Raw genomic sequence first — 25644 nt, forward strand, 5'->3', positions numbered from 1 at the left:
ATCAGGGACGGGGTGGGTAGAGGGGGGACGGGGTGGGTGGGGTGGGTGGGTGTTGACGGATTGGTTGGGGGGGGTGGGCGGGGATTGGGTGGGGGCGGGGACGGGGTGGGGGCCCCCTCCTCCCCCGGGCTGATCCGCCAGTCACGTGGCCGGAAGCGGTCTGAGACGGGAGAAAAGAGGCAGAGACGGAGAGAGTTCAAGAGACGGGGAGAGGTGGAGAGAGTCGGAGAAAGACGGGGAGAGGTGGAGAGAGAGTCCGAGAGAGTCTGAGAGAGAGTCTGAGAGACGCGAGAGACAGGGAAGCTGCGCCACAGACGAGGAGACACGCAGGAGAGCACCGAGAGAGCCGCGCAAGCCGACACGGAAGGTGCAGAGAGGCGCTGTGTGCCGATGGTAGCGTGTGGTTGCTCTCAGTGGTACCGGTAGTGCTCTGTGGTTGCTGTTCGTGGTACCGGTAGTGCTCTGTGGTTGCTGTTCGTGGTACCGGTAGTGCTCTGTGGTTGCTGTCCGTGGCACAGGTAGTGCTCTGTGGTTGCCTTCTGTGGTACCGGTAGTGCCCTGTGGTTGCTCTCCGTGGTACCGGTAGTGCTCTGTGGTTGCTCTCCGTGATACCGGTAGTGCTCTGTGGTTGCTCTCCGTGATACCGGTAGTGCTGGGTGATTGCTGTCCGTGGTACCGGTAGTGCTCTGTGGTTGCTGTCCATGGTACCGGTAGTGCCCTGTGGTTGCTCTCCGTGGTACCGGTAGTGCTCTGTGGTTGCTCTCCGTGATACCGGTAGTGCTGGGTGATTGCTGTCCATGGTACCGGTAGTGCTCTGTGGTTGCCTTCTGTGGTACCGGTAGTGCCCTGTGGTTGCTCTCCGTGGTACCGGTAGTGCTCTGTGGTTGCTGTTCGTGGTACCGGTAGTGCTCTGTGGTTGCTGTCCGTGGCACAGGTAGTGCTCTGTGGTTGCCTTCTGTGGTACCGGTAGTGCCCTGTGGTTGCTCTCCGTGGTACCGGTAGTGCTCTGTGGTTGCTCTCCGTGATACCGGTAGTGCTCTGTGGTTGCTCTCCGTGATACCGGTAGTGCTGGGTGATTGCTGTCCGTGGTACCGGTAGTGCTCTGTGGTTGCTGTCCATGGTACCGGTAGTGCCCTGTGGTTGCTCTCCGTGGTACCGGTAGTGCTCTGTGGTTGCTCTCCGTGATACCGGTAGTGCTGGGTGATTGCTGTCCATGGTACCGGTAGTGCTCTGTGGTTGCCTTCTGTGGTACCGGTAGTGCCCTGTGGTTGCTCTCCGTGGTACCGGTAGTGCTCTGTGGTTGCTCTCCGTGGTACCGGTAGTGCTGGGTGATTGCTGTCCATGGTACCGGTAGTGCTGGGTGATTGCTGTCCATGGCACCGGTAGTGCCCTGTGGTTGCTGTCCGTGGTACCGGTAGTGCTCTGTGGTTGCTGTTCGTGGTACCGGTAGTGCTCTGTGGTTGCTGTCCGTGGTACCGGTAGTGCTCTGTGGTTGCTCTCCGTGGTACCGGTAGTGCTGGGTGATTGCTGTCCGTGGTACCGGTAGTGCTCTGTGGTTGCTCTCCGTGGTACCGGTAGTGCCGGGTGGTTGCTGTCCGTGGTACCGGTAGTGCTCTGTGGTTGCTGTCTGTGGTACCGGTAGTGCCCTGTGGTTGCTCTCCGTGGTACCGGTAGTGCTGGGTGATTGCTGTCCATGGTACCGGTAGTGCTGGGTGATTGCTGTCCGTGGTACCGGTAGTGCTCTGTGGTTGCTGTCCGTGGTACCGGTAGTGCCGGGTGGTTGCTGTTCGTGGTACCGGTAGTGCTCTGTGGTTGCTGTCCGTGGTACCGGTAGTGCCGGGTGGTTGCTGTCCGTGGTACCGGTAGTGCTCTGTGGTTGCTGTTCGTGGTACCGGTAGTGCTCTGTGGTTGCTGTCCGTGGTACCGGTAGTGCTCTGTAGTTGCTGTCCGTGGTACCGGTTGTGCTGGGTGGTTGCTGTCTGTGGTACCGGTTGTGCTGGGTGGTTGCTGTCTGTGGTACCGGTAGTGCCGGGTGGTTGCCTTACGTCCTGTGTCCTCAGTTGCATCAAACGCAGTAAAATAGAATCTCCCGTTATTGACACTGAATTTAGCAGGGGCATCGGGGAATGTACTTGAGTTGGTTTGTGCAACTCGCCGCATGATACCGGCCATGCTGGGGGGGGGGGGGTGTTAGCTGGCACAGCGACCCCGTGGGCCCCACACAGCTCACCTCCTCATCACAGGTGGAGAATTAAGGACAACCCACGGCGTGACTGCGGCCACCCGAACCAGACCCACGGACCACGTTGCGAACAGCCGCGGGACTGAGCGGTATAAGTCGCGCTGCTCATGGAGCTGCGGCACGGCTCACAGGCTTAAACTTGGACGCGTAATTCGCACGCACTTGCCATACGCTAGGGAGAGAGGTCGATCCTAATTCCGTGGCACTGGACGTGCTGTTCAGGGAACTCTGAGCCTCCGAGCGCGAACGCTTCAACTTAATCGTCCTAAGGTTGCCGGCTTCCCCCGAAGCCTCCCGTGGCGTGGCGGGTACCAGCCTGACGCCGTGACCGGACTGTGGCTGGGCACAGCACACGGCCGGGTCTCAAAGGGGTCCAAGGTGGCTTCACGGCTCCTCAAATGAACGTCTCCCCCGGCGCGCGGCCCTGCCCGCAGAGCCGGTGGTGGAACTTCCACGTTGCCGTGAGAATGGAACTCTCCTCGATTTCGAGTCGGCAAGGCGGGGAGACGATCGTGGCAGGCCTCTGGCGCGGCGCATTTTAGTTGCGACTGATTTTCACTCGACGTCACCTGCCGATCATCGTTCTGCGAGTGCGCGACCAATGGAGACGGGAGGGTGGGAGATGGGGGGTGGGCGGTAGTGGCGGGGAGAGGGGGGGGGAGCGCTGGATCGGCCACTGAACGCCACGGAGGGAGAGTTTCTCTGCCTCGGCTTGAGAACAGCGTGGCGGTGGTAGAAGTTGCGTTCCTGAAGAACGCCGCGTTATGGGAAAGAAAACACATCGCGTGATAATAAATTATCAATAATATAGTGGGCAGAGCACAGTTGGCGATAACACGCACGATGCGCTCACAGGCCGAACAGAGACCGAGGTTTGCGCGCTTGTAGCAGCATCTGTAAAGCATCCAGCAGCATCCCGATGCCTCGTGCGACGACGATGCCGGAGCAGGCGTACAAGCCGCTAGTTCCCACTCGCACGATCGCGTTGTGTCCCAATCCGCATTCCGCGTCGTGAAAGCCACGCGCCGTCGTGCAGGAGAACTGACTGCGATTGGCATTGCCAAGTCTGCCGCAGGAGCACGCCGGTCGCAAAGCGCCACTCTGGGGTTGAGTGTCAGATTCCGCAGAATCCTGATTCCTGGATTTTTCAGATCATTACTTTCATATTTTTTTTGTTACTTGAGCAAAAAATTTCGGATGTTATTCTTCCCGTGACCTATCGGACGCTGGCAGCGCCGTCGCGACGGCTCGTTTTGTGATGTCGCTTTCCCGCGTCGTTTCCGTATCTAGAGCCCGGAGAATAATGACTGCACGCTGGGCAAGCCGCGTGTATCAATTCTATCGCCATCGTCGGAAATAATTAAGGGTATTGACCGACTTACAATGATTTTTAGCCGTGGAGTGAGAATGATGAGCTTTCGTAAAAGCATTCAAACTGATGTTTGGCAAAACACTTTCAGTTCATGGGTCCGGGGCCCCTTAAGCGACCCCGCTGATATGCTGAAACCGTCCACGGTTAATGCTGCCCTCGGTTACCGTAACTCTCCTACGGATTGTCTAAATCCCTCAGCTCCCGATGTTGAAATGCTGTAATCCCCAATGCTGATACTGTACTAATCTCACCGGTGAATTCACACACAATCTCCCGTTGCGGTACCAGCACGCCGCTCTTTAGCGCGTGTCCGTACGCGCCGTCACGAATCCCTGCTACTTGCGAGCCCTCCCACCGCCCGTTCGAATTCCTCACCCTGCTCAACAAATCCCTCCGTGGTCTCGCCCCGCTTTGTATCGTCCCGACGCGTGGCCTTGTCGCCCTCTGCGTTCCCAATCTTTTACGTCTCGAGCAGCCCCTTCACTGGAATAGACTTCCCCCTCCACGTTTGGCGGTCGCCTTCGCCCGCTAAAGTTTCCGCTCCCCACTCAGAGCTCACTTCTTGTTCCTGAGCTCACCCCACGACCCCCCACCCCTTAATCTCCCCCCTCGTAACCACCACCACCACCACCACTGTGACTGTTTCCTCTCCACATTCTCATCACGCGGCTGTCACTCATTAACCACGTTCGTTCAACCCACTCGTCATCATTCACTGTCATCAGCTTCGCCCTCACCGAATTCACGAGTCAACGCAGATTCGCCCGCATTGCTTCCTCTCATCTAATTCATTCACTTCATCCACCACCGTTACATTCATGCGTTGTGCCGTTGTTAATTCCGTGTAAAGCGCCTTGAGCAGGGCGCTATATCTGCATTATATTAAGATTATAAGATTTCTCACAAATTCCGGTTCTTATTGACGGTGGAAGTCATTTCTTATCTTCCGTACGGAGCTCTCCCTGGAATTTTACATTTTTCATAGCTGGCGGGGGCAAAAGCCTCCATACAAAAAGCCAACCACCACCGTTTTTGACCTCCGCACAAAGCGGTACCACGGAGAGAGGGATGATCGCCCGAGTCAACCGTTCCCGGGCCGGGGTTCGAACTCGCCACCTTGCCATTCGCGATCCGCTCGCACCACCGTTGATCCACGCGACTCGGAACGGCAACGGAGAGCACGCGCGCACGCTGAGCCACGCACGCTGAGCCACGCACGCTGAGCCACGCACGCTGAGCCACGCGTGCGCGCATGCAGCAGCGTTCGCTCCTGAATACAAATGAGTGCCCCGCGCGGCTCCTGCGAGCCCGCCGTGAGCTCGACAGGGAGAGATGCACGCAGACGTTCCCGACGTTCCTGTTGTGTCGCTCCAGCGAACGCGTCAGACGGGTGTCTGCTCAGCGGCCGAGCGAGCGGAAACCCCCGGGTCGACCCGGGCACCAATCGTCGCCTCCGCTCGGAGGTTCGATGAAATGAGCGCTGCTTTAACGGGGGTGTCAACAGCTTTTTTGTTCTGCGGTGAAACTCGCCCCGCCACCCGCCACGTGAACGTGGAATTTCCCAGCGCCGGCTCTGCGGGGCTGCAGACGGGGATACGAGCAACGATGCGTCGGCGCTCGTTTGAGCTGCATCAGCAGCAGCAGCAGCAGAAAATTCACTGTGGATGCGTCGTGTTTCTAGGCGCAAGATCGAGCACCGACGGGAACCCCCCGAGGGGAGCTCGCCCTCGAGCGCCGTGGCTTTCACGTCCCCCACGGAGTGCCCTCGGGCCTCCCCGCACAATGCGGCATCAATATTGGATGGCGGGTTTTGTTTTTTCTCTCTCTCTCTCTCGAGACGATTGCCAGGGGGGATCCGCGCGGAGAACCGTCGCTGCAGGCAAAACCCCAAAGCAGCCGGCACTGCGGCCGCATCATCATCACGGTGGCTAGGAGATGTTAACTACCTCGCTTGGTGTACAGGAGGTCGTGGGTTCAATCCCGACCCTGACGGTGCCGGTTGTTGTAAATTTGGAGTCTGCGTCTCTCAACATCACGGTGGCCAGGAGATGTTAATTCCCTCGCCTGGTATACAGGAGGTCGTGGGTTCGATCCCGACCCTGACGATGCCTGCTGTGTATTTTGAATCTGCGTCTCTCATCAACATCACGGTGGCTAGGAGATGTTAACTACCTCGCCTGGTATACAGGAGGTCGTGGGTTTGATCCCGACCCTGACGATGCCTGCTGTGTATTTTGAATCTGCATCTCTCATCAACATCACGGTGGCCAGGAGATGTTAATTCCCTCGCCTGGTATACAGGAGGTCGTGGGTTTGATCCCGACCCTGACGATGCCTGCTGTGTATTTTGAATCTGCATCTCTCATCAACATCACGGTGGCCAGGAGATGTTAACTACCTCGCCTGGTATACAGGAGGTCGTGGGTTCGATCCCGACCCTGACGATGCCTGCTGCTGCTGCTGTATATTTGGAGTTTGCGTGTCTTTCCGCGTCATGGTCGCCGCTTTTGCCCTCCACATTTAGAATCAACGTCACGCATTCAGAGTATTTGACTGCTGTAAATGTCCACATGATAATTAGCCACTTTGTTGGGCTATCATTTGTGGTGGCCGGCTCGCTTCTGAACATGAGCTGCGTAACTTAGTGGGCCCTTACCTGGTGACGTAAAAAAATAATTTTGTAGTTTCGTTTTAGTTTGCCGCCTAAGTCACCGACGCAGGTGGGTGTGCGTCCCGTCCTCCCGTAACGCGATGGTATTCATGACGCGAATTTGAAATATATATTTCACGCGACGAATCTACGTGGGAACACAGTTTTGTCGTGCCGCGGAATGCGGATTGGGACACAACGCGATCGCGCGAGCGGGAACGAGCGGCTTGTACGTCTGCCCCGGCGTAGCATCGTCGTCGTCGTCGCACGAGGCATCGGGATGCTGCTGGATGCTTTACAGATGCTGCTACCCATGCGCAAACCTCGGTCTCTGTTCGGCCTGGGAACGCATTGCGCGTGTTATCGCCGACTGTGCTCTGCCCACTATATTATTGATTATTTATTATCACGCGATGTTTTTTTTTCCTATTACGCAGCGTTCATCAGGAACGCAACTACTACCACCGCGTCGCGATATGAGACCCTCACTTTAACACGTTGGAGGCTTTCGCGACCAATATCATCCATAGTAGAGGGTTTTTTGGGTTAGATCGCGTGATTATATGAATGTGTCGTTAAAACCCGCCACCACCCGACACGGCCAACTAGTGAGGGGGTTGTCACGTAAACAAAACGTGGCCAATTCGTCACGAGTACAGCGCTAGTGTGTAGTGTTGCCCTGACGCCTCGCTCGCCACGCGCCCTCTCACACCTCGCTCGCCCTGATGCTCGCCCTGATGCCTCGCTCGCCCTGACGCTCGCCCTGATGCCTCGCTCGCCCTGATGCCTCGCTCGCCCTCTCACGCCGCACAGGCAGCCGGCGCCATGGAAGCGCCGCAGCCCGGGGCCAGCGCGGGAGCCAGCGCGGGAGCGGGGGAGCTCGCGGAGCCCCTGGCGGCGTTGGCGCTCCGGGGCGGAACGGCGCCTGCCGACAAGGCGTGCGCCGGCAGGAGCGCCGACGGCGCGGCCTGCTCCTCCTCGGCGCCCGCCGCGTCTCCCGCCGCGTTTCCCAGCCCCTCGTCCCGTCGCCCGGGGCTCGGCCGCTCCGGGGGTGGCCCCGCAGCCGGCCTCTCGCCCGGTGGCTCCTCCCGGCCGGGCCGCCGGCACACGGTGCAGTCTCACCGCGTGTCCGTCACGGACCTGCAGGTGAGAGAGAGAGAGACGGTCAACCCCCCCCCCCCCTTCCCAATTGCCTCCGCGACCGGGTTCGTGAGTGGGACGAGGTCTCGAATTTCGCGCTGTCGGCCGGCAGCGATGCTCCTCCGCCGAATTGCTCGACGGCGATTCTGTTGCGTGCCGGAATCGCCCGGGCGTGGACCGGGCCGGAGAGGCTCCGGAAAGGAAAGGTGCACCCCGAAGGTTGGGGTCATTAAAAAAAAATCTCTAAAATCTATTTAATTCGAAATCGGCGAAATTTAAACTTCACGGGACGTAGCGTGGACACTGGAGGGGGGGGGGGGAAGAGCCCAGCTTCTGACCCAGAGAATACGAATGATCAGACGCACACACACGTCCCTGTCCGAATGCGTGGAATGCGAGTGACAATCCACGTGGATGTGGTTCCGACAGCAGCGAGCGTGCGATTTGTCCGAAGCGACTGCGGAGGGCGGTTAGCCTCGTGGTCGATGCCACCACCACACCGGCCCTGGGCCTCCCCTAAGTCCACTCAGCCTCAAATGAGTACCTGGCGCGGTGTGTAAAAACATCGGCACTGGGGAGACAAAGGCGGCCGGGCGTGGTGCTGGCCACCCACCCACCCCCTGTGAAAGGCTACACGGGAGATATTTCTGTGTGCGTGTGTGCGTGCAGGACTGCATTCAGCTAAACCAGTACAAGGTGCTGGGCGAGATTGGAAAGGTAAGTTCGCGCTGCCCGTGACTTTACCCTCGCCTCGAGATCGACGCGATGTCCGACGTTTTGCCGCGCGTGTCACGGGCTTCGTCAGAAATTAATTTAGTTTTTTTTCAGAAGCTCACGGTTTCCCTCTTTCACGGAGCGTCGCTGGCAGCCCGCGCTGCTGCTGCTGCTGCTGCTGCGGGTTGCCACTGCCCGATAAATGAGTTCCGGATTTGACCTGAAGCTTTCGTGACTGCAGGAATCACTCTGTGGTTCTTTCGGTAAAGTCACGTGGGATTGCAACACAAGCAACTGTCATCAGGTAGAACTAAATTTGAGAGAGAGACAAAACACAGACACGGAGACACACAGACAGACACACAAGCAGAGAGAGACAACACAAAGACACAGAGAGAGAGACACAACACAGACACACAGAGAGAGACACACAACACAGAGACACACGGAGAGAGACACACAGAGAGAGACACAACACAGACACACAGAGAGAGACACACAGAGAGAGACACACAAACCCAGACACAGAGAGAGAGACACACAGAGAGAGACACACAACACAGACACACAGAGAGACACACACACATAGACACACAGAGAGAGACACAGAGAGACACACAACACAGACACAGAGAGAAACACACAGACACACAGAGAGAGACACACAACACAGACACAGAGAGAGCAACACACAGAGAAAGACACAACACAGAGACACACAACACAGAGACACACAACACAGAGACACACGGAGAAAGACACACACAGAGAGAGACCCACAGAGGAGTCACGAAAGCTTCAAATTAAGTTTGAGCTCTGGATTATTTCGCATCAGTGACCAACGCGGTGGCTGGCTACGCTGCTGCTGTGCGTGCCGTGGCCTGCAGCGATCCAACACTGCTGTGGAACTCCCTTCTAACGGGATCGAGCGTGGCCCCCTCGCACGCGTGCGGCTGTCTCCAGGCGCTCGGGTTTCCCGCCGCGCGCACGATAAACACTCGTTCGTTGCGGCCGGAGAAAACATCTCGACGTGTAGAGGACCGCCAATCTCGGGCAATGTTTCGGTAGCTCCCCGGCGTGTCGCCCGCGTGGCTGCTGCTGCTGCTGCTGCCTTCACGCTTGTCGCCTGTGGCTCCCTCGGCGATTGTGGGAGACGCGGTTTGCACGAAGGACGCTCACGCGGCGAGTATGTCAAGCGACACGCCGCTACGCGTCACGGTTCCGACTCTATACGTCATAGTGATGGTCGGGTTCGTATTCACTCCCTCCACTCCCTCCCTCCCCTCCCTCCACTCCCTCCCTCCACTCCCTCCCTCCACTCCCTCCACTCCCTGCCTCCCTCCCTCCCTCCACTCCCTCCCTCCACTCCCTCCACTCCCTGCCTCCCTCCCTCCACTCCCTGCCTCCCTCCCTCCCTCCACTCCCTCCACTCCCTGCCTCCCTCCCTCCCTCCACTCCCTCCCTCCACTCCCTCCACTCCCTGCCTCCCTCCCTCCCTCCACTCCCTCCCTCCACTCTCTCTGTCCCTCCCTCCACTCCCTCCCTCCCCTCCCTCCACTCCCTCCCTCCACTCCCTCCACTCCCTGCCTCCCTCCCTCCACTCCCTCCCTCCACTCTCTCTGTCCCTCCCTCCACTCCCTCCCTCCACTCCCTCCACTCCCTGCCTCCCTCCCTCCCTCCACTCCCTCCCTCCCTCCACTCCCTCCCTCCACTCCCTCCCTCCACTCCCTCCCTCCACTCTCTCCGTCCCTCCCTCCACTCCCTCCCTCCCTCTCTCCATCCCTCCTTTCACTTCCTCCACTCCCTCCCTCCACTCCCTCATTTCACTCCATTCCCTCCACTCCCTCCCTCCCCTGCCTCCCTCCACTCCACTCCCTGCACTCCCTCCCTCCCTCCCTCCACTCCCTCCCTCCCTCCACTCCCTCCACTCCCTGCCTCCCTCCCTCCACTCCCTCCCTCCACTCTCTCTGTCCCTCCCTCCACTCCCTCCCTCCACTCCCTCCACTCCCTGCCTCCCTCCCTCCCTCCACTCCCTCCCTCCCTCCACTCCCTCCCTCCACTCCCTCCACTCCCTCCCTCCACTCTCTCCGTCCCTCCCTCCACTCCCTCCCTCCCTCTCTCCATCCCTCCTTTCACTTCCTCCACTCCCTCCCTCCACTCCCTCATTTCACTCCATTCCCTCCACTCCCTCCCTCCCCTGCCTCCCTCCACTCCACTCCCTGCACTCCCTGCGGGGTCTGCGTGCGTGGTGGTGACGGAGTGTTTGTCTGCAGGGGTCCTACGGAGTGGTCCGGCTGGCGTACAACCAGGAGGACAACGTCCACTACGTACGTGACGTCAACACCACCACGGTCGTCGTTGTTGTTGTTGTTGTCGTCGTTGTTGTCGTCGTCATCGCCATTGTTGTTGTCGTCATCGTTGTTGTCATCGTTGTTGTTGTCGTCGCCATTGTTGTTGTCGTCGTCGTCATCGTTGTTGTCATCATCGTCGTTATCGTCGTCGTTGTTGTTGTTGTCGTCATCGTTGTCGTCATCATCATCGTTGTTGTCGTCGTCGCCATTGTTGTTGTCCTCATTGTTGTCGTCGTTGTTGTTGTCGTTGTCGTCGTTGTTGTCGTCATTGTTGTCGTTGTCGTCGTCGTTGTCGTCATCGTTGTTGTTGTCGTCGTCGTCATCGTTGGTGTTGTCATTGTTTGCCCGGCAGTTAATTACGTGAATGGCCGTACGAATGAATCGGCATCATACTCTTTAGTTCTTTCGCTAAAGTCACGTAGATAGAAAAATAATAATAAAGTGAATTAAAAATATGAAAATAAAAATAAAAAGCCACAACACTTCGATCGCTACACAAGCGGCCGCTGCGATCGAAACGTCGTGGTTTTTATTCTTTAAATATGTTTGCATTCTGTTTTTCATTCACTTCATTCTCATTTTTCCATACACGTGACTTCACCGAAGGAAACCAAAGGACACGAATTCCCGCGGCCGCGAAAGTTTTCAGTCAAAATTTAATCGGTATCACTCAAATGTTCGCTACGTGGAACTCAACGACGATTTGGTCTGTTGGACGCGGTGGGGATGTCAACAAGTTTCACCCAACCCTGGTACACCGTTCCCACGTAGCTTGCCTGCTACTGTACCGGCTGTTTTGTCCGGGTCGCCTTCACAGGAGACAGCGAGATTCATCTTCTTGGTTCTTTCGGTAAAGTCACGTAGAAGGGAAATAATAAAATAATAAAAATCTAACATAATAAAATACAATTCTCACGACGTTTCGGCCACAACGCAAGCAGCCGTCCTCAGGTGAAGAACAGGTCTGTCGGAAAGACGTCTTTTCTCACGTCATGAGAATTGCATTTTATTATGTTTTATTCTTATTATTTTATTATTTCCCTTCTACGTGACTTTACCGAAAGAAGTCACGAAAGCTTTAAATCGAAATTTAGCGAGATTATTGTGAGCCTCGTGACATTTCACAAAGCGTGCGCACCACAAGAGAGCCTCGGACGAGTCTCAAGACGTTTTTGGTGTTGCTCAGGAGGGTCCTGCCGAGTAACTGGGTACATTTTCCCGTCTCACAATTTTTCACGCTTCGCAAAAGCCGCTCGCTCGCCGGGTTGTCGACATCCGCCGCGGCGCGTAGGTATTAACCAGGGCGGCCACTGGGCTCGAAGCCACTGGAACTTTGCCCGACTGTCGGCCGTGTCGTCGCCACTCCGCCGAACGAGGAAATCTCTGCAACGACGATTTGGTCTGTTGGACGCTGCGGGCGTTACCCACACTTTGACCCCCTCCCCCCCCCGTGGACTGACTGTGAAGGACCCATTCCTGCCGTTGCCGCTGCTGCTGCCAGAGGAGGCGGCGGTGGTGACGGTGGTGGTTGGGCGGGCGGGCGGGCGGGCTGAGGAATCCGCTGACACCGAGGGTCGGTCTTTTCCAGGCCATGAAGGTGATGTCTAAGAAGCGCCTGGTGAAGCAAGCCGGCTTCCCGCGTGAGTTGCGTTTGCTGCGATCGCGCGCACACTGCGCAAACACGCGCTAACAAAGACACAGATTCCCCCGTGTAGCCTTCACAGACTGTTGGGGCAAGTGCCGTTAGCGAGTAGCACCGATGAAGGCCGGAACGGCACGCGAGGGGGCGGGTGGCCAGCACCACGCCCGGCCGCCTTTGTCTCCCTAGCAGCGATGTTTATACACCGCACGAGGCTGAGTCGACCCGAGTTCGATTCCCGCTCGCGGCCGATTATCTGAACCGGTCCTGCGCCTCCCCTAGGTCGACTCAGCCTCAAATGAGTACCTCGCTAATCGCTACACCACCGCTCCCCACGCACACACACGCACATCGTTTGGATTGTACCATCGGTCGCGTCACGTAGCGATTCTCCCTGTGCGCTCGCCACCTCGATGGCGCATCACGCCACTGGTGGTGGCGGGGACATTGCGAACCCGACGACGTCGAAGGGACGTCGCTTTCCCGGCGTCGTCATATCCCCGTGCAGCTCCCAAAAGATCCCACTGTTCGGACGATCCCACGTGTTGCGTGTGGGCCAAAGCTTCCTGGTCGATTCTAACCCCCAGGAGCACCGCGTCCGTGCGTGGGCCACGCAACACCGCCCATGAATATCTCCGACCCCCCATCCCTTCCCCCCCCCCCGTTCGCTGAGGCTTGTCCCTGCGCGTGATGGGGAGACAAAGGCAAGTGCTGCCGGCCGCCCCCGCCGGCAGCACTTGCCCCGTGCCGCCAGCGAGGCTGTACGGCGGCGGGGGGAATCTTTGTCTTTGTGCCCCACGTGTCGTTTCCCCACAAGGTCGGCCTCCCCCGCGCGGCAGGGCGGCCGTGGCGGCCGGAGCGGCGACGGCGGCGACGACGACGGCCCGGAGCCCCCTGGACCGGGTCTACCAGGAGATCGCCATCCTGAGAAAGCTGGACCATCCCAACGTGGTGCGGCTAGTCGAGGTAACGCACGCACACACACGCACACACACACACGTGCACACACACACACGCATGCACACGCACGCACACGTACGCACACGTACACACGCACACATACACACACGCACACATACACACACGCACACACGCACACACGTGCACGCACACGTGCACGCACACACACGTGCACGCACACACACACACGCACACACGTGCACGCACACACACGCACACACACGCACACACACGCGCGCACACACACGCACACACGCACGCGTGCGCACACACGCACAAATGCACACACGCACACACGCACAGACGCACACGCACACAGACGCACACGCACACACGCGCACGCACGTGTATGTACGTATATGTAACACGTAGGCTCTGGCCGTCGCCTGATGCTGGTTGTTGTAATCGCCGGCGAGACGTCACGGTACTCGAAGTGTAAATGTTGCAGTGGCTTAACTCTCCAACACACAACCGGTGTGGTGCTGAACTAGTAACGAATGGGCCACGTTTTGTTTACGTGGCAAACTTGACTAAATTGGCTGTGTCGGGTGGTGGTGGTGGCGGCGGGTTTAACGGCACATTTATACGATCCAAACCAACAAAAAACCTCGATTATGGATATATCTACGTATGTTGAACTTGTTTCGCACCGTACGTGGCCAACAACAAACTAAAGGCGCATGTCTTGTGCGCGCACGCTCACGGTCGCACTTACTACGCCGCTCGTTCACCCAGCCAGGCCTCGCCGAGTCTCATGGCACTTTTTCAGGGAGGTCCTCTCAAGTTTTGGCAATAGGCCGGGGGGGTGGGGGGCGATGGGGAGCGCGCGATGATTGCCATGTGTGACACTTGATGTAAAAACTCATTGATTGGCCGATATTCGATGCGATTGCCACTCCCAGCCGGAGAATTGTTGTGCCGCACGGAAACGATTATTGGATTTCGTGCCTGCGGAGGAAACGATCGTCATTCCGATATATATGTCACCGGGTGATCGTCCACGCTGCGCTACGAACCCTACGAACCCGGCGACCCGAGTTCGATTCCCGCTCACGGCCAACACCCGGTGACGATTATCTGCACTGGTTTCTGGGCCTCCCCTAAGTCCACTCGGCCTCAAATGAGTACCTGGCACGGTTTGTAAAAACATCGCCACTGGGGAGACAAAGGCGGCCGAGCGTGGTGCTGGCCATCCATTCCGTCGTGTGCCGAGTCGGCCTTCGTAAGTGCTCGCTAACAGCACTTGCCCAAACAGCCTTTGAAGGCTATACGGGGGATCTTTGTCTTTTTTTGTGTGCGTGCGCAGGTGATGGATGACGCCGGCGAAGACAACTTGTACATGGGTAAGCGGCCCCGATTACCCGCGTCGTGGGCTTACTTCTTCCACGCGAACATAAAAAAACGCCCGTTAATTCGCGGCTGAAAGAATCTTCAACATGCGGAGGAGCGCAGGGCCCCACCGAGTCTCACGTTTGCGATCCAGGAGGGTCCTGCCAAGGCTTCAGTCGAGCAATACGTGGGAGCGTTTTCAGAAGTTGGGATGTTTAAGACCGGAACAGGGGGAAGAGGAAGACAGGTAGTCCCCATGTTACGATGGTGCGACTTACGATATTTCGACCTTACGATGGCGATAGCGATAAGACAAAATTGTAAAATATTTAAAATTTCGCGCGGCAGGCAAACGCAGCGGCGTACGAGGTACAAATCTTGGTGAGTACAGTGCAATATGATACGTTACGATACGTTCAAAGCATGTATGATACGTAGCTTTAGCGATTTAATTTTAGGGTTACCACGATACGATACGTGCAATGCATGTTAAAAGTTGTTATAGCATAAAGGATTGTTTCCTGAAAAAACTTTCTATTAAATTGCAGTTCATATAGGTAGGCTCAGAATTTACCCTGCTTTTTACTTTACATTTTACTGTGCAATACAGTATTGTAATTAATAAATACATACAGCATATCGTTTATACAGTACGCTACTGTAAATTGCTCTGTTTTGCTAAATTATCACCATTCTTTAAGACTCCTGGGCAGGCGAGGCCATCTTCGACTTGCGATATTTTTGACTTACGATGGGGTCATCGTAACGCATCTCCATCCTAAGTCGAGGACTGCCTGTACTCCACAACTCTGGCCGTCGCCTGACGATGCTGGTTGTAATTACTGGCGAAATGTTTGTGCACGAACCTCAGTGACTGGTTTAACACGTAGGTGTTTCGTGACGAATATTTCCCATAACAGAGGTTTTTAGGTTCCACCACGTAAACGTGCTTCGGTAAACCCCGCCAAACCACCCGACACGGCCATTCTGTGAATGTCGTGGGTTGGGTTTTACTCTCCAACACGCAACCGGTGGGCTGTTCTAGTGCAGTGTAGCAGCGCCGACTGCCGGCCTGATGTAGCGATTGCGGGTGTCCCCACCCAAGGGGAAGAACTGGGGAAAGGGTCATGGAAAGGATCCATCTTTGAACTCCCAGAACCAGCTCGAAGGTTCGAGAAGGGGGGTGTGGCCAGGATGGGGGCGTGGCCAGGGTGGGGGCGGGGCCAGGTGGGGGCGGGGCCAGGTGGGGGCGGGGCCAGGGCTGGGCCGGCCCCCGCTGGAAGCATAAAGGGGGGCCCAGCTATCCAGGCAGTTAGCGACGTCGAGCTTGAAGGTCAGCGTTGCCGTTATGTGCTCGGTGAGTCGTGCAGTGTGAAGTTATTGTTTCCGGAGTCCGACATTACACTCGTAACGAATTGGCACGTTTTGGTTACGTGTCAAATGTTTCGGATCGGCCGTGTCGGATGGCGGTGGGTTTAACAACACATGATTATGTTCACGCGATCTAACCCGACAGCCTCCTCCGTGGCCACCTCCCTTCCCTTCCCTCGCCCCTCCACTCCTCCCGTCCCTCCCCCTACCCCCTTCGTGATCCCCAAGCCCCCCTCCGTCGCTGTCGCTCACTCCTCAATCCCCGTAGCTTCGCCCCTGCCATCCCAAACCACTCCCCCTGTCTCCGTCACCGTCTTGAAAGCGGCGCCATCAGGGAGCCTTGAGCGAAGGAGCTCTGCGTATAACTTCGTACATTCGATTAGAATCGGATCGTGTTGTGTTGCGTGCCGGCACATGTCCACGCACGGGTGTGGACGAGGGAGTTGAAGAGACGGGACGAGCGGGGGGGGGGGGGAGTCTCACTCCGGTCTCCTCCACGTGTCCCCGCTAGACTCTGACGTCACGATTCTTGTGTCTCTCTCACCCCCCCTCTTTCCGCAGTGTTCGAGCTGGTGCGCAGGGGGTGAGTGTCCACCACTTCTTGCAACGCCCCGTCGTTCGTGTGTCTGTGTGTGAGTGTCAGTGTGTCTGTGTGTGAGTGTCAGTGTGTCTGTGTGTGTGTGGGGAGCGGTGGTGTAGTGGTTAGTGCTACGCTGCGCTATGAACCCGGCGACCCGAGTTCGATTCCCACTCACGACCAACACCACCAGTGACGATTATCTGAACCGGTCCTGGGCCTCCGCTAGGTCGACTCAGCCTCAAATGAGTGTCTGGTGTGGTGTGTGAGCATCAGCACTGGGGAGACAAAGGCGGTCGGGCGTGGTGCTGGCCTCCCACCCCATCGTGCGCCACCTTGCCGGCCTTCGTAGGTGCAGCTCGCTAACAGCACTTGCCCCAACAGTCTGTTACAGGCTACACGGGGGATCTTTGCGTCTGCGCATCTGCGTGTCTGTGTGTGCGCTCAGGCCCGTGATGGAGGTTCCCTCCGAGAACCCCTTCTCGGAGGAGCAGTCTCGCCAGTACTTCCGCGACATCCTCATGGGGATCGAATACCGTACGCACGCACACACACGCACGCACACACACACACACGCACGCACACACGCACGCACGCCCCGCGTCGCGCTCACGCGTGATTGGCCAAAATCGTGCGTTGACTAACGTGATCTAACCGAAAGAAAAAAACAAAAGCCACCTCCATTGTGGCTTCGTAATGTCGGAGCGTGTGCGTCGCTAGCTGTGCTGCTGCTTGTTGTGGCCACGCTGGTCCGGCCGCTACGTTAGCCTGATAACTTTAATCTACATCGTCCTACGGTTGTTATTGTTCGACTTGCATCCCACGTGGATTTGTGCACGCAGCGTTGAAACGCGGTGGCTTTTTCTGGAAGACTTTGCTGCTTTTTCCTGGATGTTTCTGTTTGCGCGTCGTCACTTTAAGATGTTTCTTGTTCACGTTTTTGTTTTGTTGCGGTTGCACCCGAGTCAAGAGCCGCGTGGCTCACAGGGTTACACCTCACACATGAAACTGAAACACGGCGTTCACCGCCCAACGCCCGGCCCCCCCAGTGCACCACCAGGGCATCGTGCACCGTGACGTGAAGCCGTCCAACCTCCTGCTGGGCGACGACGACCGCATCAAGATCTCGGACTTCGGCGTGAGCGACCGCTTCCACGGTGACGACGCCGTCCTCTGCGGCTCGGCCGGCACGCCGGCGTTCTGCGCCCCCGAGACGCTGACGCACGCGCGCACGCGCTTCACCGGGAAGGTGCGCGTCACGCCACCCCCCCCCCCCCCTCACCACCACCCCCTCACCACCACCCCCTCACCATCTCCCCCACCACTTGGAAGGCTGACCACGTCCCCCCCCCTGTGCAGGCACTGGACGTGTGGGCCATGGGAGTGACTTTGCACTGTTTCGTGTTCGGAATCGTGAGTACGCACGCGGGGACGAGCGCACGCACAGTCGCACCCGTCCACGCACGCTCGACCACTTGCTCCCCGTTGCAGGCGGCGCGGGAGATCGTTGTCTCTGTGGCGTCAGCGGACGTGTTCCTCTCACCGCTCGCTCCGTGCGCGTGTCCCCCCCCCTCTCTGCGTCCCCCCCTCTCTGCGTCCTCCCCAGTGCCCGTTCAGGGACGAGCACATTCTCGCCCTGCACAACCAGATCAAGACGCAAGCCGTCACCTTCCCCGAGCAGTGAGTTTTGTTGTTGTCGTTTTGCTGCACGGGGGGGGGGGGGGGGGTGGGGTGGCGGAAGAGAAGACCCAAGTTGAAGGTCGGCACGATGAGACGGAGAGACGTTGGGGTCGGGCGATGTTGCCGTCGTGTTTCCCCGCCGGGGGGCTCTGCGACATCCCTCGCCGCCGCGCTAAAAACAAAACCTCTGGAAACTGCCCTCGTCCCAACGTGGGCGGGAGTCGAGTGGCTGCGGCCGCCGGCCCCCGGCTCGCCAGGGGCGGGCGGCGCGGCCAGCGCGGACGATCGCCGCCCTTGTCCGTCTGCGGACCTGATGGTGAGACCGGCGAGGTGCCACCGGTGCCACCGAAGTTCATTCGCGGCGGGCGCTTTGAGTGCGACCTCATCACGTGGCATTCGTTTACCGGAAAAGTGGAAAAGACCAGGAGGGCGACGCCGGCTTGGCTCGCTTCTTAACATTTAATTTATTGACTGCCTCGTCCGCTGTGCCCCGGCAGGCCCGCGATCGGTGAGCCGCTCAAGGTGCTGCTGCTGGCCATGCTGGACAAGCGGCCGGAGAGCCGCATCACGGTGCCCCAGATGAAGGTGCGACGGCGCGGCGCGGCAACGTTCCCCCGCCGCATTTCTCAATAAATAAACAAACCAATCGCCGTGACGTAGAAGGTGCGGCAGGAGGGCGTGGGGCCTGGGCCGTTGCGTAGGCCTGGAGGGTGGCGCGTTGAACTTCTTTCGCACCGTACGTAGCGCAGCACGCGCCAATCGGAGGCGCAGACTCGTCGGCCCGCTAGGGCTGCCGCACGGGCGACCATTGTTTGCCCCCGCAGTGTCACGGCTGGGTGACCCTGGGCGGCACGGACCCGCTGCCCCCGCTGCACTGCGCCCCCGTGGAGGTGACGTGCGACGAGGTGCGGGACTCGGTGCGTCACGTCGTCAGCCTGGCGACGCTGGTAAGCCACGCCGGGCGCCCTGAGCACCGCATTCCCCCGGCGGCGGCGGCGCGCCGTCTCGACGGTCGGGCCGCGCGGGCACGACGCTCGCTGCTTTTGCCGCCCCCCCGGCTCCCACCGTCGCCGCTGCGTCGGCGAGGATTCTCTCGAGCGAAATGGCGGCGACCGGTGACCCAGAAACTCGGCCCGGTCGGCCGGTCGCCTCCGTTTGTCTCGCCCACCCTCTTCCGCGCAGATCATGGCCAAGCAGATGCTGCGCAAGCGCTCCTTCAGCAACCCCTTCGAGTCGAGCAGCCGCAAGGAGGAGCGCAGCATGTCGGCTCCGGGCAACCTGCTCATGTGAGTCGGGGGTAACCCCCCCCCCCACCACCCCCCCCGCTCCCCGCCCCCCCCCCCCGTGCCAACGACGCCCCCTGTAGACTCCGGGATTTGTCGCTCCCCGCAGCTCTGGCCCGAGGCCGCCGGCAGTGGCGGCAGTTGCAGGACACCGCAGGGCGGGGAGGGAACGTGCCGACTGAGCAGAGCAACAAAAAAACAACAACAACAAATTCTCGACTCGAAACGCACACGGGAACCTACTGCAAACTGTCGGGGCTGTTAGCGAGCACCTATTAGGGGCGGGTGCGACGCTCGAAGGGTCGGCGGGGCTAGCGCCACATCCCGGCACGGCCCGGCCGCCTTTGTGACGGGTAGCCGTTTCACGGCCAGAGCCGGCCCAGGACTCGGGCCTAGCGTTGCAAGTCCCGGCAGCCACACTCACACCTTCCCCTCTTCGCCTGCCTGTGCTCCTCCGGTCTCTTTCAGCCACATTTCATGCATCGGCGCTTTTGCTGTTTGTCCATTTTTGCAGCCTGCTCCCCTTCCGCTGTTGTGGATCAACATGAGGCCACGCTCCGAGTCAAAAACCTAACCGTTTAGAGTTTGTAACGCGTTTTTCGCAGGCAGAGAGAGAGAGAGAGACGGAGAATGATTCAGATTGTCAACTTGTTATTGAGGAGGGGTCCTGCCAAGACTTTCGCACGAGGTAGGGGGGCGATGTTGCTGCTCTGCTTAAACCATCATCACGTGATCTCCGGTCATCCTCGCAGCAGCAGTAGCAGCAGCGGCTTTTGGCTGCCAACCATCTAACAAAGACGGTGGTCGCCACATCACGGCGCTTTCAGATGACCCTCTGCGGCCGTCTGGAGCGCTGTTCCTTCCGATATTAGGAAGCCACTTTGACATCACCATCGAGATTGACGAACTACTTTCTTTAGAACTCATTTTTGTGCCTAGTTTGTTGTCCTTCCCCCCGCATCTCCAATTAGCACGGTTGGCTACGTACGGTGCGAAAGAAGTTCATCATGCACACGTGCGTACAATCCCAACGGAGTGATTTGCGGGTCAGTATTCAGCATTGGGATGTTTGGTCCGATGCCAGAACGGGCGGAGAGAGAGAGTGGGGGGGGGGGCGCAGGATGCACAAACTCCACACAGAGTCGGGAATCGAACCCGGGCAGGGGCCAACAGAGATACGGTGACAGCCGAGAGAAGAGCGATGGTTGCGGTGCGGGCAGCCGACCCCGCTGGTGATGGTGGCAAGCCAGCGGAGGAGGGATTGGCGAAGGAAAGCGAGGGGCCGTAGCTTCGGATGTCACTACCTCGCGCTCTGCCGCCACCGGCGCCATCTTCCCCGTTGTGTTATAACTCCGCCACGTGTACACTCTCTCCCTTTCCTCTTCCTTGCTCTGCATCTCTTGTCTGCATGCCGACAGGGACCGCCAACTATCATTTCACAAACTGCACCCATCTCTAAGGTAACCGTGGCGGGCGACAGAGCGGCGCACGCCGTTGAGCCGTGCGTCCAGCGCGCGGTCTACAGCCCCCTCCCCCCCCGCCCCCCCCCTCCTTTGCTCCGGCTGCGATGCACACGCGTGCGCAACAAAGACAAAGATCCCCCGTATAGCCTTAACAGGCTTTTGAGGCAAGTGCTGTTCGCGAGCACCTACGAAGGCACACGAGGGGGTGGGGCGGCGATGTCTACGCACCGCACCAGGTGACTCATTTGAGGCTGTGTCGACCTAGGGGAGGCCCAGGACCGGTTCAGATAATCGTCACTGTGGTGTTGGTGGCCGTGCGCGGGAATCGAACTCGGGTCGCCAGGTTCGTAGCGCGTTCCGCTACTTACCACTCCACACACAACTTGGAAGATTTGGGTCCTGGTCCCCGAGATTGAAATCGAATTTCTTTAGAACCGCTTGTCGTGTTTAGTTTGTTGTCCTTCCCCCGCACCTCCGATAAGCACGTTTGGCTACATACGGTGCGAAAGAAGTTCAACATACCGTACATGCACAGAGACCCATGGACTCACACAGAAACCCATAGACTCGTCACACGGAGACCCATGGACTCACACAGAAACCCATAGACTCGTCACACGGAGACCCATGGACTCACACAGAAACCCATAGACTCGTCACACGGAGACCCATGGACTCACACAGAAACCCATAGACTCGTCACACGGAGACCCATGGACTCACACAGAAACCCATAGTCTCGTCACACGGAGACCCATGGACTCACACACTGCATCCGCGCGCTTTCAGATGCGCTTCTGCAGCCATCTGGAACGTTCTTCCTTCCGATTTGGAGCTATTCGCACTTTTAAATCGTCTCGGTTGAAAACTCTGATAAGCACGGTTTGCTACATACAATAATAATTGTATTTTATAGAACGTCATTCATGCAATTGCATCCCACAATGCTGCACGTCAATTACGCAGTTCCGTGCACAGATAATACAATCACAAAATCCCACTGCCCAGCAATTAAAAAAAATGAACAGATAAACAACGAGAAAAAAAATGCGCGCAAGAATGAAGTTCAAAAACGCCGTACGTACACACACACACACGTGACAGTTCTGTCCGGCTGCCAACGCCCACGGAGCCGCGGTCGGTGGCCACTCCGCTTCAGCCGCGGCCGTCAACGTCGCACGCAGCGGCTTCTCTTCAGACGCCGCGTCAGCGCCGCCGCTACCGGGCGGTGCGTGGGCTGTGTCACTGACGCGCGTGGGTCCGCTCGTGCGTCCGCACGCAGGAAGCAGAACAGCGGAGATGCCATCGCGGTGGCCCCCGACCTGCCGGAGGTACAAGAAGGCGAAAATTCGTCGTGAAGCCGGAGAGTCGCCCTCCGGCCAACTTGGGCCGCGCCTGGAGGGAGAAGCGTCCGTCCGTCCGCTCACCGCCACTGCTGCCGCCGCAGCAGCAGCAGCAGTGGCAGCGGCGGCGTTGAGCGCCGGCGGTGCGACGCGTCGGCCGCCGTCGAGGGGGAAGCGTCCAAGGGCCGTTGCCGCGCCGTTGACCCCGCCGCGTACGGGGCTCCACGGTTCTTTTTGTTTTTAAAGAAAATGTTTCGAGTGACGCTCACAAGCTGAGATGTTTTTCTTTTTGTTAACCCCGGGCGAGAACCGAAAGAGTCTCGTTCGCGAGAGCGCCCTCGTGGGGGGGGGGGGGGGAGGCGTGAGCCTGCCACAAGCAGCCGGTGGCGATAATCGCCGCGCTGCGTGTGTGTGTGTAACGCCGCGCGCGATCTCAATCGAGCAATTTGCGCTGCGATTTTTTTTCTTCCCAATTTGGCAAATTTGGTGACGCCGACACACGGCGGCCCTGCTCTTGCACGTGACGTCAAGGGATCATTACACACACCGCAGTAATAACCAGGGGCGGCCGCTGGATTCGAACCGCGAACTTCTCTGCCACGATCGCCGGGAGGAATCATGGAAGATATGCACTTTGTAACCGATGTCATTCCCTCTGCGCGTCTCGAGTAAGACGTCGCAGAAGCGGGAGCGGTCAGTCGCTTCCCCCCCCCCTCCCGACCGAGGTTCACGAAACGCGTGCGGCACGAGGCGTCGAACTTCTTTCGCACCGTACGTAGCCAAACGCGCCAATCGGGGGTGAGAGTGCGTGGATCGCCCACGCTCGGCGCGAGGGTGACTTTTTTTCGAGTTAAAATTCACATCGCTTTTTTTCAAGGAGCGTTCCTTACGCGCACGAGTCGCATCGTCAACGGCCACGGATCGCGGAGTTTCTACGAGGCAATATTCGCGCGTTTCCCCCCCCACACCCACACACCGGCAGCAAAAAAATGATATCAGTCGGGTCACGAAGCATGAACTTTTGGGACGCCAAGGCCGCTGCAATGCACCATGGGAGCGGGGCGCTGAGTCAGACGTAGACGATATCGCGGCCTGGTCCCGGAGGAAAACTGAGCGGAGGGGGGAGCGGAGACGGTCGCGAGAGGGGAGATGTACAGGGTGCTTCAAAACGATGTTAACCACCTGCGAGAATTTGAAACAACGCCGCGAGAAATTTGCTGCCTCCGGGCTCTGGAGACGACCCGGAGAAGATTCCAGGCAACGTGTTGACAACGATGGGAGACGCTTTGACTTTTTGAAGCTACTGACATGCATTTGTTATCACGTTACAGCCCATTATCCGTTATTATCCCATTAAAAAAACGATAGTCCAATGTCAGTGTTAACGTTTGTTTTGCAGCACCCTGGACACTGTGATAACCTCCTCAAGGCGACATTGGGTGCTGAGCCAGTGGGGAGCTTGCAGGGAAGGCTCAGCCTTGCTCTCACCTCAGTCCTCCTAGCGCGGTGTTTTCAGAGGCGGCGGGCGGGGGGGGGGGCACTTTCGCCGATAAGACATCACCGGTGTGGTGAGGGCCGCCACACATTTGAACCCATCGGGCTGGGTTTGACAGCTACACGATGATGATGGGGGGCTGTTTTCACTCGTGTATTGCTGGGGGGCCGCACTAAAGGTCCACCAGCGGCCACCCAGTGGCCCGCGAGCCTTGGACGTGAAGGACAGTGGCCTAGCAAGACGACCTCTGGTCATCCGTGAGTGTCAGCACGCTGCTTATGATGATGATGCTAATGCTGCCTGCAAGGCTTGACGTGTGGGGCCTGCAGGCATCTGACTTTGGGTGGCAAGATGTAATCATGCACGTGTGTCTCTGAGAAATGTTATATGCATGCGTGTAATTTGTATGTTACCGTATTATTTTATTAAAATGCCCTCAATGGAGCGGGAGTGGCTGCTGTCTGGCTGTTTGGACTGAAAGGAAGACACGTTTCATATTCGAAATTAAACTTTTTATTTTACCAGGTAAGGCCCACTGAGCTATAGAGCTTTTTTTTCAGAGAGTGACTTTGCCACATATGATAGCTCAACAAAGTGTGGAAATTCATAGCGGCAGCCAGGATAGTGTAAAAGCATGTTTCTAAAACATTTAGAAAGACCCAGAGAAAAATCCACACGACCACGGGGAGAGAGACACGCAAACTCCAAATATACAGCAGCAGGCGTCAGGGTTGGGATCAAGCCCACGACCTCCTGTATACCAGCCGAGGTAGTTAACATCTAGCCACCGTGATGATGATGATGAGAGAGAGACACACAAGCTCCAAATATACAGCAGGCATCGTCAGGGTCGAGATCGAACACACGACCTCCTGCATACCAGGCGAGGTAGTTAACATCGCCTAGCCACCGTGATGATGATGAGAGAGACACCGCAGACTCCAAATATACAGCAGGCTTCATCAGGGTCGAGATCGAACCCACGACCTCCTGCATACCAGGCGAGGTAGTTAACATCGCCTAGCCACCGTGCTGATGAGAGAGAGAGACACGCAAACTCCAAATATACAGCAGGCTTCATCAGGGTCGAGATCGAACCCACGACCTCCTGTACACCAGGCGAGATAGTTAACATCTCCTAGCCACCGTGATGATGATGAAAGAGAGACACAAACTCCAAATATACAGCAGCAGGCATCGTCAGGGTCGAGATCGAACCCACGACCTCCTGTAGACCAGGCGAGGTAGTCAACATCTCCTGGCCACCGTGGCGAGGCAAGGGCCGCTGCTCTGCTCATCTGGACGCTTGGGGCTTAACGCCATGGGGCTCCTTGAGAAGCCACAATTTCAAAAAGATGTTTCTCCCATTAATAACACTGTGTAACAAAACTATATATTTTTTGTTCCTGGGTAGTAAGTGTTATTTCCTAATTGCTTAAACCGCAAAAGTGCAGAACATGGCTCTTATTCCCCACAAACTTTGCTTTTGTGACCAGGACGGTGATATTTTTGTGTAATTCCTTCACGTTATTTCCTAAGCAATTAGAAAATAACACTTCCTACCCAGGAACAAACAATCGTGTTACATAGTGTAATGTTCTTACATAATCCCTCTTAGTGAGGCGTCACGCCAAATTGTATCACAAGAACATTACGACTTCATCTGCAGTTTAATAAGCGATATTCATTTGCACTATTGCTGTTGGGCAGTGTGTCCAAGCACAAGACGATGACGTGATAAGAAATGTCGTTGGGGTATCAGATATCGCGATAATCGGCGTATCGCGATACTTCCACTGTATATCGCGATAATCGTATCGCGATTCTAACGTATATCGCGATAATCGTATCGCGATTCTAACGCATATCGCGATAATCGTATCGCGATTCTAACGCATATCGCGATTTCTACGTTACATCGCGATGCCGTTGTATATCGCGATAATCGTTGCCATGAGCATATCGCGATACTTCCACCGTATATCGCGATAATGGTATCGCGATTCTAACGTATATCGCGATAATCGTATCGCGA

General features: G+C 57.4%; 1 protein-coding gene across 3 annotated transcripts; it reads left to right on the forward strand.

Annotated features, from left to right (window-relative positions):
• The first annotated feature begins 146 nt into the window (after window positions 1-146).
• Window positions 147-24053, forward strand: CAMKK1 (calcium/calmodulin dependent protein kinase kinase 1). 3 transcript variants are annotated; one of them, XM_078881175.1, is made up of 17 exons: window positions 147-367; window positions 7078-7410; window positions 8074-8121; window positions 10392-10445; window positions 12058-12109; window positions 12926-13074; window positions 14375-14411; window positions 16330-16351; window positions 16794-16882; window positions 17395-17594; window positions 17705-17758; window positions 17952-18025; window positions 18523-18610; window positions 18850-18972; window positions 19208-19311; window positions 20727-20768; window positions 22054-24053. In XM_078881175.1, exons 2-17 carry the CDS (start codon window positions 7090-7092, stop codon window positions 22127-22129), a joined length of 1533 nt encoding a protein of 510 aa, XP_078737301.1. In that variant the 5' UTR covers window positions 147-367; window positions 7078-7089; the 3' UTR covers window positions 22130-24053. The 3 variants fall into 3 exon arrangements, with proteins under 3 accessions (XP_078737301.1, XP_078737310.1, XP_078737319.1); XM_078881184.1 differs by having other exon boundaries at window positions 7082-7410; XM_078881193.1 differs by lacking the exon at window positions 20727-20768.
• The last annotated feature ends 1591 nt before the right edge of the window (window positions 24054-25644 follow it).

This window comes from Lampetra fluviatilis, chromosome 3, assembly GCF_964198595.1.
Source record: "Lampetra fluviatilis chromosome 3, kcLamFluv1.1, whole genome shotgun sequence".
Taxonomy (NCBI): Eukaryota; Metazoa; Chordata; class Hyperoartia; order Petromyzontiformes; family Petromyzontidae; genus Lampetra; species Lampetra fluviatilis.

Excerpts from the sequence above, each read along its gene's own strand:
- CAMKK1 (XM_078881175.1), top strand. The coding sequence starts at position 7,090 with ATGGAAGCGCCGCAGCCCGGGGCCAGCGCGGGAGCCAGCGCGGGAGCG. Across the intron at positions 14,412-16,329 it reads CGAAGACAACTTGTACATGG|TGTTCGAGCTGGTGCGCAGG; the intron begins GTAAGCGGCCCC and ends CTCTTTCCGCAG. Across the intron at positions 20,769-22,053 it reads AAACTGCACCCATCTCTAAG|GAAGCAGAACAGCGGAGATG; the intron begins GTAACCGTGGCG and ends GTCCGCACGCAG.